General features: G+C 33.9%; 1 protein-coding gene across 4 annotated transcripts in view; it reads right to left on the bottom strand.

Annotated features, from left to right (window-relative positions):
* Positions 1–980: 980 nt before the first annotated feature.
* GatA (glutamyl-tRNA(Gln) amidotransferase subunit A, mitochondrial) overlaps positions 981–15369 on the bottom strand; it is a 136625-nt gene continuing 122236 nt past the window's right edge. The window contains exon 10 of one of the 4 annotated variants that reach the window (XM_089096737.1): positions 981–1996. In XM_089096737.1, coding sequence (XP_088952863.1) covers positions 1839–1996 — 158 coding nt within the window. In that variant the 3' untranslated portion in view covers positions 981–1838. The remainder of the gene's footprint in view (positions 1997–15369) is intronic. The other 3 variants (XM_089096739.1, XM_089096738.1, XM_089096740.1) reach the window with 3 other exon arrangements.

Raw genomic sequence — 15369 nt, 5'->3', positions numbered from 1 at the left:
CGTTAAACTTGCTCAAACATTGATAGTCGAGGTTGTCACAACTCCTTTTCCTTTGGGAATGGACCTTGAAAACTTGCCTAAATAATCAAAAGCATGCCCACTCGTATTCTTAAAACATAAGTTTGATGTAGTAACACTTTCTATAATGAAACAAGTGTATGGGTCGGAGAAAGTATTTTCTGCCGCAAAGCGAAAGAAATTTTCGAAATAAGTTATGAAAAAGTGCAATTGTTTTTATATTGAATCCCTTTGAAAACCTATTAAGAGAAGATAATAATTAAAGAAAGTATTGTTTAGCAAAGACTAGCAAAGGGTCTAAGCTTCTTTGAAATTCAGAATTTGAGAAATTTCATTTAAAATATTTACTTAAGAATGAATTCGGTGGAGGGCCTAGAACATTATTTTCTAGCGCAAAGCACCGTAAAAATATACAAAGTACCCTTAAACCATGAATTTTACTTTTGATTTGTCTCTCAAACAAATTGGCTAGGAAATAATTAATATTAAAAAATGTTTTAAGCTGCGAAGCAACGAAAATTTTTGACTTGGTGGTAAGAAGTGTCATTTTCCTGTGCATTTTTCTTCCTTCATACATTGTTTCAGATGGCTTCCAAACATCAGGATTGGGGGAAGGGGAAAGCATGGTCTGGAGGGGGAGACTGTCCCCCGCCAAAGCAACTATGGGCTCTGCTTAAACACTAATGACTTTGAGTTGACTGCGCAATTTGACGACGAAAATTATTTTATTTTCAAAACGTCTCAAATAATTAGTATGCATCTCCGGGAAATTCGAGGAGATTCTGTATAAACATAAAAGCGCATTTTTGGAAAAAAGGAACGGGAAAATGGAAGAAAATAACCATAAAACAGGATGGCGATGTTGTATGCCTAGACAGTTTTTCGCCCCTTTATTAAAAAACTGTTCTTTTTTGCGGAAAATGCTGCAATAGTACTAATAATAAACCAAAACTTATCATTTACAATTTTTTTCTTCTTTAAGCTTTAGATGTTCGAAAAACAGCTGTTTAAATAGCTGTTTTTTTTTAAACAAAAACAGCTGTTTTCTGTTTTTACCAAAAAACAGAACAGAAACAGAAATAGGTCTTCTGTTTTTTTGTTGAGCTGTTCTGTTTCTGTTCTGTTTCATTCAAGCCCTGTTTATTTTTTTTCTGTTTCTTCAAAAAACAGAACAGTGCCCATGCTTAATAGCAAGTGAGTTTAGTCATAAAAATGAGTTAATTTCACGGATGTTTAACAGCATAGTCAATATATTGAGCAGATTTTACTGATGAAACAAAAAACGAAAAACGACGGATCATGCATTTTGTCAACTATGGCTACTTTATGTCAAATAGCTAGTTTTTGCAATGATACGGCGACAATAAAGAGTTTATACTAATAGACAGGAAATAATACTATTTATGGAAATTGAACCTATCACCATCTGTTATAAAATTTTTCCATATACAAGTTAAACTACATTTTGGTCGAAACATTATACCATCTTCAGGCCGTCCTCTGATCCATACCTTATGGTGTTCCAATTTCTAAAACTAGGACTCACAGTCCAGCAGGAATCTATCTTGTTTCATCTAATCCGATATAATTTTAGCAGCACTTAGAGCCTTCGTAATATTAGGTCCCTGGTTACTAATGACATTAGGGAATTGTCGTATCTATGTATTTATTTTATTCTTCCTTACAAGAATACTCATATCCTGTATGATGGTCTTGAAACAAATAATGGAAAGTAAAAGACATCGCGTAAAAACTAAACTGCTGCATTTATTCCTTTTCGACAGAGATCGTAGATAAGTGAATAATGCGTTCTAAGAACATCATAATTCAAGCTCTAATAATGGAAAATCAACTTGCTGCTCAATCCATTTTGCAACTGATAGCATTTTCTCTTCTTCAAAGTGGTTGGCTATTAATTGAATACTTAATGGCAAACTCCGTGAAGACAACTGAACTGGTACACTAACAGCTGGAACACCTGTAATTAAAAATGGTCGAAACATTATAGAAATTGCATTATAGAAATTGTAATTAAAAAGGTAATTAAAAAAGCAGAGCTTTTTAGCTCTACAGCTAAAAAGCTATTACAATACTTATAAAGTTGTCAACGGCACCATGACTGAGGGCCATAATACCCAAAAGGGATTTTTCTTGTTGTGTGACACTAATTTATTGGGTCTATTTGCATGACTGCATACGATAATACAATAGCTGCGTACGATAATGTACATTTCGGTTATTATGTACAACTGAGCCTGGTACACTAACAGCTGGAACGTCTATAGTTAAAAAATGGAAAATAGTCCACAGCTAAAAAAGCTATAACAATACTTATAAAGTTGTCAACGGCACCATGACTGAGGGCCATAATATCCAAAAGGGATTTTCTTGTTGTGTGACACTAGTTTATTGGGTCTAATGACTGCATACGATAATACAATAACTGCGTACGATAATGTACATTTCGGTTATTGTAGAATGAAGAGAAAATAACGGGATTTGGATAAGCAACTTAACGAATGGAAGATATTTTAAAAAAGTTTAACGGAAAATGCCGAAGCTATGAAACAACTTCCGGGGCTGACTCAGAATGTATAGGCCTCTGATTCACTTTCAACTTCCTCCCCATTGATTATTAAATTGGATGTTGTGACAAGTTGAGAGCAGCAAAGAAGTATACTAAAGATATAGTTAACATAGACGGGCTTCACACGTTAAAATACCAAATTATCTTATAACGAACTATACGTGGTTTATAAGTTATTGTACTTATAACGATACTTTTAATTAAGATTACAATCATAGATATCATTACATATAATTATATGAAATTAATTTTAAAATAATATTTCTTTGACGGCTATGACGCCGAAAAATGTATAGTAGTAGCGCTGAACCGTCAGCGCTGCCTAAATAGAGAACGATGTGGCCACAATGTGTTTTTTTTCTTCTTCAGTCAGGCACCTCGTATCGAAGGAATTGTCGTAGAAACTTCAAAAAGGGCTCATTCGATTGGAAATTGAAGTGGCTAGTGCCCTTTTTAATAGTTGAAAGGGATTGGAGGAAAACTAGACCCCCCCCACACCCATCATTCCCCCCAAACACATCCAATAAAAATTTTGAGATAGCAATTTTGTTCAGCGTAGTTGATTTCCAGATAGAAAATATGTTTTTGAGGAGGACACTCCCCCACAACCCTCGGGGCAAGGGTTTTAAGTTATGCCCTGAGGGCATTTAAGAACGATGTTGGCACAATGTATTATGAATTATTTTTTTCCTATCGAGCTGGGCACTTCATATGGAAGGGGTCGTTGTAGAAACTTCAAAAGTGGCTCAGTCGATTGGAAATTGAGAGTTCTAGTGCCCTTTTTAATATTTGAAAGTGATTGGAGGTCAATTACCCCCCCCGCCCATCATTCCCCCAAACATATTCAATCAAAATTTTGAGATAGCCATTTTGTTCAGCGTAGTTGATTCCCAGATAGAAAATATGTTTTTGAGGAGGTCACTCCCTCACAACCCTCAGGGCACGGGTTTTAAGTTATGCTCTGGGGGCATATAAGGTTTTTATAGAAGGCGTTGTCATAGAAACTTTAAAAGAGGTTAATTCGATTGGAAACTCGAAGGGCTTGTACACCTTTTAATGGTTGAGAGTGATTGCAGGGCAACTAGCCCCCCCCCACGCCGATCATTCCCCCGAACACATCCAATCAAAATTTTGAGATAACCATTTTGTTCAGCGTAGTTTATTTCCAGATAGAAATTATGTTTTTGAGGAGTAAACTCCCCCAAAGCTCTTGCGGCAAGGGTATCAAGTTATGCCTTGAGGGCATATAAGGCTTTTATAGAAGGCGTTGTCGTAGACACTTAAAAAAAGGCTCATTCGGTTGGAAATTCAAAGCGCTAGTGCCCCCTTTTTAATAGTCGAAAGTGACTGGAGGGCAACTAGCCCCCCCCCCCTACTCCCATCATTTCCCCAAACACATCCACTCAAAATTTTGAGATAGCCATTTTGTTCAGCGTAGTTTATTTCCAGATAGAAAATATGTTTTTGAGGAGGACACTCCGCCACAGCCCTCAGGGCAAGGGTTTTAAGTTATGCCCTGGGGGCATATAAGGTTTTTATAGAAGGCGTTGTCGTAGAAACTTCAAAAAAACTCATTCGATTGGAAATTCAAAGGACTAGTGCCCTTTGTAATAGTCGAAAGTGATTGGAGGACAACTACCCCCCTCCACGCCCATCATTCCCCCAAACACATATCCAATAATAATTTTGAGAGAGCCATTTTGTTCAGAATAGTTGATTTCCAGATAGAAAATATATTTTTGAGGAGGACACTCCCCCACAACCCTCAGGGCAAGGATTATAAGTTATGCCCTGGGGGCATATAAGGTTTTTATCGAAATCTTTGTCGTAGAAACTTGAAAAAGGGCTCATTCGATTTTAAATTCTAAGGGATAGTACCCTTTTTAATAGTCAAAAGTGATTGGAAGGCAACTAACACCACTTCAACGCCCACCTTTTCCCCAAACACATCCAAATCAAAATTTTTAGATAGCGATTTTATTCAACGTAGTTGAAAGTTTTGGAAATTAGGTCATTAAGGATGACAACCCCTCCCCCCAGCGCCCTTAGGACAATGGATGTAAATTATGCTCTGGGGTACATACATCTTTTATCGAATTTGTTGTCTCAGAAACTTCAAAAGAGCTCATTCAATTGGACATTGAAATGGATAGTGCCTTTTTCAATTGTTTAGAGTGATTGTATAGTGACTAACGCCCCTCTCACACCCACCATTTTCAAAAACACATCCAATCAAAATTTTGAGATATCCATTTTGTTCAACGTAGTTGACGACACACACACAGACAACACAGACACAGAAATGACAAACACATAAAGACGACACACTAACAGAGACGACACACACACAAACAGAGACGAGAAACACACACAGACGACACACACACAGAGACGAAGCCTACACAGAGACGTTCTGGAAATTAAGTCTTTTAGAATGATAACCCCCTCAGAGCCCTCAGTGCAAGGGTTGTAAGTTATGCCCTGGGGGCATATAAGGTTTATATAGAAAGTTTCAGCAATCTGTCATCCTTCATCCGCAGAACGTACTCTAGCCATCTCAACCTTTTTTTCATTATAGCAAGAAAAACGGGTTTTAATTTTCTATAAAGCAGTGAAATATAAAACAATTAATTATACACAAATACTCCGAATATTTCGGCCCCACGTCCGGGAGCCTTTCTCAACGAAAAAAAAAAAATATAAAATTAAACAAAAAAAAAATTTCTTTTAAAAAAAACTTAACTTACATCAAAATAAAATATACTAAACACATAAAGAGAAAGAAAAAAAAACAAAAGAAAAATATAAATAAATAAGAAACAAAACTCACATATTAAATAATCGCATCCATGCACTGAATGTCAATAATGATTCAACTTGCCTCTTCACAGTATATAAATTAAAATCTATCAAAAATGAAGAATATATTTATACAAAGACCAAAACAATAAAAGGTCAACTAACCCCCCGGCCCATAACCCCTAATTAAATTTCACAAGTTCATCAACCAATTTATGAATTATAAATTGAACGGATTCGTTTGGTTGCAAGCTTAGCTGCAGTTCGTTTACTTTTCCCATCATTTAGCCCATTCTGACCTTTGTTCGCAAGGTCATCTTTCGTTTCAGAACTTTTATTAAAATCAGTACTGGTTGAATATTTTGCCTGCATTTTAATTAAACTATAATAAAATGAATTGATCCTCCATTCCCCTTTATGTTTATTGATGCTAGTACCCCCATAGATTATCTTTTTTATTTATATAATTTCACTGAAGCTTTGTAAAAGTCATACCGACCTATCTACTATTTTTGTTTGAACAAATAAAATACTGTGAGGAGGAAAATTATAAAGATGTTTTGCAACAACTGACTCAATCTTTTCTGGAGTGTTGTTTTGTTTTACAGCGTAATCTATTGCATTCTTGTGTTGTTGTAGCCTATTTTCTAAAGTTTGTTGCGTTCTTCCCACATAAAATTTACCACAAGAACATGGAATTTTGTAAACTCCCTTTTCCAAATTTCTCGGTACCTTGTCTTTCCCTTTATTTAACAACGAGCTTATATTATGTCCTGATTTAAATGCTGTATTTATATTATGTTTTTTTAATTCTCTTCTTAATTTTTGTGATAAAATTGGGATAAAAGGCAATGTTATGTAATTTGTTTCTTCATTTGACCCATCTTCTTCTAATATTTTTGGTTCCGTCAACTTTTTTTTCCTTTTTTCAATTATTTGAGAAATCATATTTTCCGGATAGCCATTACATATTCATCCTTAATAAAAATTAGTTCATTTCTTATGTATCCTGGTGATGCTAATTTTAATACCCTATCCACTAAAGAAATAACCACACCCCTTTTTACCTGGATCGGATGATTTGATGCGAAAGACAAGTAACGGTTGTTACTAGTCGGTTTACGGTAAATTGAAAATGCTAATTTGTTATTATTTCTATGGATCAAAATATCTAGAAACGGTAACTTATTCTCTGTTTCCTTTTCAATTGTAAAAATTAATTCTCCTCCCAAATTATTTAAATGTTCCAAAAACCTTCAATTTCTGATTCCCCATAATTCAAAATAACTAAAATATCATCCATATATCTGCCCCAAAATTTAGGTTTCAAAAAATATGTTTCTATAGCTAAATTTTCAACATACTCTACATAAATATTTGCTAACAACGGACTTAAAGGCCCTTCCATTGCTAAACCCCTAATTTGATGGTAAAAATTATCTCTAAACGTGAAATAGTTAGTATATCTGCTAGTTATTCTGACTAAATTTAATATAGTTTCCAGTTCAATTCCCAAAGATAATTCTTCTATCTCATTTTTTCGTTCCTCAAGTTTTTTGGATAAAATACTAAACGATTTATCAAAAGGAATATACGTATACATGGATTTTATATCAAAACTGTACAATCTAGATTCTTCTGATATTTCTACACTTATAAGTTTATCTTTTAAAAATTCCGAGTTTATTATATACGAAATTTGGATATATAATAATTGTTTAAGTGTCAATGCTGCCCATTTCTCGATTTTTACCGTTGGTGAATTGGTTGTTGGAACAATAGGTCTTAAGGGGATGCCAGTTTTATGTATTTTTGGCAAACCATATATTCTAGGGCTAACTGATCCCCTTGGAAAGAACTTGTGATACATCTGGGGTGTGATACTTCCATTTGTTTGAGGGTCTTCTAAATCTTTTCTTAATCTTTTAGCATACAATTCAGTTGGGTTCGAGTTAAGTTTTTTATATGTTGAAGTATCACTTAGAATTGTTTCTATTTTACTATCATAATCATCTTTTTCTACGATTACTACAGTATTGCTCTTATCCGCTTTCGTTATTATTAGAGAATCATCTTTTTTTAAATCTTTTAAAACTTTAATATCTTTGTTCTTAACTTTTTCTTGATAACTACCGAAATCTGTTAAAATATTCACTACCCTTAGTCTTAATTCATCTACATTATTTATATCTTTTGGAAACTTATGAATCCCTGTTTCAATCTTTGAAATAATTTCCTCTATCGGTACATTTTTAGGATGTATTCCAAATTTTATACCTCTTTCAAGGATTTCCTTTTGTTCTTTGGTTAACTCGTTTTTGCTTAAATTAACCACCCAAGGGCCTGGGAAATAATTAGGCTTATACATTGATAGTTTTTGTTTTTGTTTTTCTTGTTCCCTTTTTAACTGCAAAAATTTTTGGTTTAGTCTTTCCCTAGATAATCTTAGAACATGTTCAAAAGAATTTTTAAAGATTGATATAATTTGTTGGAAATCATTTGTATTAAGGAAATTACCAAGGCTATGTTTTTAAAAATATATTTCTTTTACAACTTGTGATCTCTGGAAACGTTTATCTTTCAGCACATAGTTTAAGTTTAGTAAATTTACTTTTCTCGTGTCCTTTTGTTCATTATATGTATTTAAAGTATAGTTAAAACGAAACGATTTCGGAATTATTTTATTTACTTTGCATTTTTCTAAAACCTTTTGTTATGTAACTATATTGACATGTTTTTTTGTTAAATTCAAAAATAATAAAATTGAATTGGTCCTTTGCCACCCGTAGGCTAGACGTAAATAATTTCTTAGACCACACTGCTTTTCCATTTAAAAAAAAAAAAAATTAAAAAAAAAAGAAATTTTTTTTTTTTTTTTAATTTTATATTTTTGTTTTCCGTTGAGAAAGGCTCCCGGACGTGGGGCCGAAATATTCGGATTATTTATGTATAATTAATTGTTTTGTATTTCACTGCTTTATAGAAAATTAAAACCCGTTTTTCTTGTTTAATTTTTTTTTTTTTTTAAATGGAAAAGCAGTGTGGCCTAAGAAATTATTTTCATTATAGCCCTAGAAAGCGAGATTCAATCACATTTTCGTATTGCCTACTGTTTGAAATACGGTCAGTTATCCGGGTACCTAGAACAATCCGTAGGCAATTTTTCTGAAAAACACCTAGCAAATCTTCATCCACTTTTCGATTCGCCCATGCTTCAGAGCCATATTTGACCACTGTCATCACTGTAGCTTCCATTACTTTTAGCATTCGCAGACTTAATATCCAAATTTTAAAGCTGAAATCCATCATAAGTGAGATGATACACATCTATGCATTGCGAAAACTAATTACAAGTGTTTGTAAAAGAATATTTGACTTTAAATTGTTTATTCTATGCTCTTATACCTCCCGGGAAGTTATGATGTTGGTAGACTCCAGGATGAGAATTTGAGAGAAACTTTCCAGGAACAGTTGAATACTAATCTTAAGAGTTTAAAATTTGATAATGTGGAAGATGGTTGGAATAATTTTAGAAGAATAATTTGTGAAGCTGCTGAAGGTGTATTAGGGAAGAAAGCTAGAACTGCAGCTAAGAATATTTGTGAAAAAGCTTTATGTTTAATAGAAAGGAGAAAGGACTAGTACAAGAATTATCTTGGTGATAAATCATACGAAAACAAAAGGAATAAAAAGAAAGTGGAGAAATCATTAAAATATGAACTAAGGAGGTGTGAAATGGAGGCCATGGATAAAATTACCAAGGATCTGGAAGATGCAGCTAGACGGCATAACAGTAAAATAATGTACTGGTATGTTAAAAAATTGAGAGGTGTGAGGCAACCTGGACTTGGTCCAGTTCAAGATAGGAATGGGGTCGTAATTAGAAATAAGGAAAAAACTAAAGAGAGATGGGTCGAACATTTTGAGAATTTGCTTAACCGAGATAGAGTTGCAGAAAAAAAATATAGAGGAAAATGAAAAAGTTTGTGATACCTTGGATGTTAAGGAAGATTTGTTTTGTGAGGAGGAATTAGCGACAGTACTAATAGGGTTAAAAAATAATAAGGGACCAGGTGCTGATAGGGTGGTAAATGAGTTTCTTAAATATTGTGGCTCTGAGGTTTAAAATACGTTACTAAAAATCATTAACGTGGTTTTTGAAAAAGGGGAAGTACCTAAGGATTTTAGGAAAACCTTATTTAAGCCACTTTATAAGAGTGTGGTAATTATCGAGGCATTAGTCTGGTCTCTGTAGGTAGTAAATTACTTAGTAATATGATACTTTTTAGACTGAGAGATGCAGTAGACAATGTTTTAAGAGAAGAGCAGTGCGGTTTTGGAAAAGGTAGAGGATGTGTCGACCAAATTTTCACTCTTAGGCTAATAATTGAGAAGTGCCTGAGTTTTCAAACACCTTTGGTCCTCAGTTTTATAGATTATGAGCAAGTGTTCGATTCTGATAATAGAAGAGCTTTGGTAAAGGTTTTATCCTTGTATGGTATACCAGACAAATACATTAAAGTTATTAGTGCCATGTACGAGAATAACACTGCTGCGGTTAAGGTAGGAAATGAGGTTAGCAGCTGGTTTTGTATTAAATTAGGAGTTAAGCCGGGTTGTGTTCTATCCCCCTTTGTTTGAATTATTTTGATGGACTTTGTCTTAAGGAGCACAGGAAAGGCAATGGGAGACCAAGGAATCAAATGGGGAGGAAAAAATCTCCTGGACTTGGATTATGCTGATGATTTAAGCATCCTAGATGAAAGTGTGAGCAAAATGAATGAAGTTTTAGAGGTTTTGCGAGTTCAGGGTGCTAGAATTGGTTTGAAAATTAATGTTAGGAAGACTAAGTCACTAAGGCTAGGAATATGTGAAGGTAAAAAGGTGACGTTGGGTAATGAAATGATTGATCAGGTGGACAGCTTCACTTACCTTGGTAGTATTATTTGTAAAGATGGTGGGAACAGTGAAGATGTTAAAAATAGAATAACAAAGGCTGGGGGTGTTTTTTCACAGTTAAAAAAAGTTTGGAAGAATAGGAAGATAAGTCTGCAAACCAAGATTAGAATATTATAAGCTACAGTGATGACAGTGGTCAAATATGGCTCTGAAGCATGGACGCTCCGAAAAGCGGATGAAGATTTGCTAGATGTTTTCCACAGAAATTACTTAAGGATTTTTCTGGGTACCCGACTGACTGACCGTATTTCAAACAATCGGCTATACGAAAAATGTGGTTCAATAACACTCTCTAGGGCTATAATGAAAGAAAGGTTGAGGTGGCGAGGACACGTTGTGCGGATGAAGGATGACAGATTGCCGAAAATTGTTCTTTTCGGCCAACCCTCTAGGGCTAAACGGAAAACCGGCCGTCCTCGTCTGGGGTGGGTGGATGTCATAAAAAAAGATCTAAAGAAATGCGAACTTCTTGGGAGGGTGTAAAGAGGTCGGCTTTGGATAGATTGGGATGGAGGAGGAGCGTGCGTAGCTGTGTTGGCCTCAGGCGGCTTGGTGCTGCGGCGAGTTGTTAGTAGTAGTAGTAGTATATCTAGTTTTATAGTACACCCACTTAGATCAAATCTATCAGCAGAAAGCATATGGAAAATCATCCTTTCCTTTTTTTTATTTTGACTTCATGTTACAATGTTCTTATATATATTTTATCCAGGGTTTTCTAGTACACACATTACAGAACGTACAATATTCAAACTAACAATATTGCTAACTCAAGGAAATTTATACAGCTAAAATGTATTTCTGCAATCTACATTCCTGCGTAAAATTGTGATTTTATCAATGATAAAATCAATTAAAACATCATTTAATGTAAAGACCTCTTAATTAAATACCCTGATAAAACATTTTCTTAGAATATAATATGTTAGACTAACGAAAAAAACTAAATATTAAAAAATATAATACTAAATAGGATCGATAGATGGCAGAACATCTTTTAATGCCACTGGGGCATTAAAAAGAAATCTAATTAGTTAAAATGATCAGTGGTGTGATCTATCACTCTAGTTTACTTAAGCGCAATTTAATCGAATTATATAACATATGTACTTTGCTGAGCTGTAAAAGCCGAGAAAACTGGTGAAAAAACCGACAGTTTTGTAAGTGAGAGACAACTGAATAAAATCATTCTCGAGATAACGGTCTTATTTTAGTAAAGTCTAAAACAAAGGACATAAAAGCAGATATTCTCAAAGATGGAGCAAGTTAGCCATTCGAAATTAGAAGCTCTTAAAGTTTTACTCTCATCTTCAAATTTTTAGAATGTTATTTTTCAAAATTCTTACGGGTTTGAAGTTCAAACGTAATTCAACGATTTTACCATCATTATATATCTGAGATTGAGTTTTTTTTTTAGATTTTAAAATAGCGTATGTTGTTAAAAATTGCTGGAAAATTTTCTCCAGCATACAAATAGCAGGCCAAACTATAAAGTCTTAAAAAAACGAAGATTTAAAGTGTTATTTTCTTTTTCCCTGAAAAGACTATGTCGATATAAAACGAACAGAAATTAATTAAAAAAACTTTTTCCACAAAATGCGTTTTTAAAAAAAGTTAAGAACTACATTAAACCAAAAGTGAGCAAAAATAAAATCAAATAATCTACCAAGTGTGGAACTACCACAAATCAGCATCGATAAATAAATGAAACCCAAAACGAACAGAAATTACAATAAATAACCAAGTCAAACTCAAAACGAGCAGAAATTAACATAAGTAGGGCTCAAAACCCCTATGCCTTCCCAAGGCCAGAACATAGTTTGCACTTTACTGAAAAAAATATAACGTTTTTATTTTATAACTTTAATAAATCAAATAATATTAACATTTTGATTACTAAATATCAGTATATGGATAATAAACTGACAATGCACGTTCATTTGTATTTTTTTCAGTAAAGTGCAAATTATGTTCTGGCCTTGGGAAGGCATAGGGGTTTTGAGCCCTACATATGTTAATTCCTGCTCGTTTTGAGTTTGACTTGGATTTATTGTAATTTCTGTTTGTTTTGAGTTTCATTTATTTATCGATGCTGATTTATGGTAGTTTTACGTTTGGTAGATTATTTGATTTTATTTTGGCTCATTTTTGGTTTAATGGAGTTCTTTACTTTTCTTTGAAAAACGTATTTTGTGGAAAAAGTTTTTTTAATTAATAAAAAGAAGAAGACAGTTGAGCAAGCGCTTTAGGACAATAGAATCTGTTTATTACAAAAAAACTCGAGCTTTCAATTCAGTTTTTTTCTTCTAAAAATAGTCATTCAGTAGCCTAGTCCATAAATTCCATCTAAAACATCTATCAAGGGGTGGGGGGCTAACACCCCCTCAAACGCCCAATAAGGTAGAGTACCACTTGCCCTTTACTGAAAATAAGATATGGTTTAATCAAATTTTCTCATTTCATTATAACATTGAAAAATTACAACCGAAAATAATCACCAGGAATGAATTCTTTTTTTAGTACCATTATATCTTAGACATCATTTTAGTTTCACTAGTTAATAAACAATAAATTTGAGCCAATATTTTATTTATTTTTAATACATTCATTATAAATGCATGAAAAACCAAAAGGCGAATCATTTATTGATTTGCCAATTTAAAACATTGCTTATGGCCATGGCCGTATCCAGGAGGGGAAAGTTAGGTGTTCAATCCCCCCAAAATGTTTGTCTGACCCGTGAAAACGTAACAAAAAGTGAATATAAACCATTTTTTTTATTTGTTTTTTAAAGTTTCTTCAGTACCCCCCCCCCCCGAAAAATTGTTTTTGTACCCTCCTTCCCCCCAATCCCCCAAACAAAAATCCTGGATAAGTCATTTATTGACAACAAAACAAAACCAATTTGAAAATAAACCAATTGGCGCTTTAAAAGAACCATTAGGAATCAATTTTCTTTACTTTTTAGTAAAATGAATTCAAAGCAATAAAAAGCAATACAAAAGTTTCAACTATAGTTTGACTGAAAGTCACAACTATATTTATTTTAAGAAATCGTTTTAGCATGATTAGTTTTGTTGTTGTCGGCGTTACGTGAAACAAAAACTATTCGATATAGATATTACTTTCTGTGAATCGCATTTGACACTCTAGCCTATAGGAAGCTTGGGGAGAGGCAGCCGTACTCTTATTTGTTGTAATTTCTCTTCATTCTAGGTTCAACTTGACTATCCATTTGACTTTATCCTTCGAATTCTCACCTGACCCTATTTCTGCTCCTTTTAGGTTTTAACATCGATCTTTACTGATCCATTTTACATAATTATAAGGGCATAGTTTATTATTGCATATTTAAATGTTTGTGTTTTTGAATAGTCCCTTCCAGGCTCGTCTTATGAATGAAAAAAATTATGCAGGGAAAGAATTATTTGTCATCTGCATTATGAAGGACATTGTTTTAGGGTTATCTTTCAAATTTGGGAGGAGAGGAGGTCACCAAAGGAAATTATTAACTGACTGCAATTCAACTTAACATTCAGGATCTCTCCTCCTCAAAATGTAATTTAAGACAGATTGTTTTGGATGGACAGCCTGATGATGTTGGCTTTGAGACGTTTTTGGATTCTGACAATGAAATGCTATTGGATATCCATGGTTATAAAACGGAACGTATAAACCGCTGCAAGATGGCTAAAGGAGGTCTTGCCCTGTGTACATCCTGTAATTTGCATTATTGTTTGCGGGATGACTTGTCAATGAATTTTGAAGGTATTTTTGAATCACAATTTATAGAAATTATATCTAATGATATTGATCTAACCATGGGTAATATTTATCATTCTCCTAGTAGTGCTGTTCTGTTGTTTCTTCAGGATCTTGAGGAAATGCTTGACATAATACTGAAACGTCCTTGTCAGTTAATCATAATGGATGACTTTAATGTAAATTTGATGGATTCAAACTCTTCGGTTTCAGTTGATTTTCTTCCAACCATGCTTGCCACAGGAACCCTACCAACTACATCCATCCCCACACGAGTAACTAATGTTACAGCTTCTTTGATTGACAATATTATCACTACGCTTAGCTTGAGGGAAAACTCAATTTTAGTTAGTGATATCTCCGATCATTTTCTAATATATTCTCAGTTCAGCTTTAAACAGGGGAAGAGCAACTCGACTCAAGTGTTTGATTCCTATTCCATTAGGTTTGGTGAGAAAGAGTTATCTCTTCTTGGGTCTAAATTGGCAGAAAATCCGTGGAGCTTGTTTGATAATGATAAGAATTTTTCTTGTTTATTTGAGTCCTTTTATGAAACCGTAAAAGGCTATTTTTAGTATTTGTAAAGTACCACCTTCTAATCATAGGTATATGATTTTTCCTCTAAACCGATTCCCGACTTACCGAAATCTGGAGAAGGAAAAATAACCTCTGGAGGGCTTAAAAAGTCCGCTACACTTTCAGGAACACAACTTGTGTTTTGACAGCTTTTCTTTGAACAAAACTTATTTTTATATCTAAAAATGGTTATTTCAGACAAAATCTCCCAACAAATTTGAAAACTGCCAAATAGCATTGCTACTTTGCTACCCCACTTTCTGCATGGCCGCTTTCAGCAGGTGCTATTCGTCTTTGTCAATTCAAGATCTACCGAAATATATATAATTCCTTGTGTAGGAAATCTCCCTATTATCTAACTAATTTTGCTGCGTGTGGCAATGGCAATGATGTTCGTAAAACTTGGAAGGTAATAAATTCTGTACTTAAACCCGATTCTCAATCTAACTCTGTCCCTATGAGTCTCGTCATTGGTGATGAAGCTATAGAGGGTGAGCTTAAGTCTATGTTTTAGAGCCTGTAACAGTAGGCTAAGTGAAATTACTAAAATTATTAATGGCTTGAAAAATTCGTCCTCATCTGGGCCAGATTCTATTCATACTAGGATAGTTAAATATATTCCTCCTTCAATAGTTTTGCCTCTAACAAAACTTGTTACTCTTTCATTTGAA

This window comes from Artemia sp. Qi Xiang Cuo, chromosome 11, assembly GCF_049724085.1.
Source record: "Artemia sp. Qi Xiang Cuo chromosome 11, ASM4972408v1, whole genome shotgun sequence".
NCBI lineage: Eukaryota > Metazoa > Arthropoda > Branchiopoda > Anostraca > Artemiidae > Artemia > Artemia sp. Qi Xiang Cuo.
The sequence above is the reverse complement of the archived record's forward strand: the minus strand, read 5'-3'. Positions and strand labels throughout refer to the sequence as shown.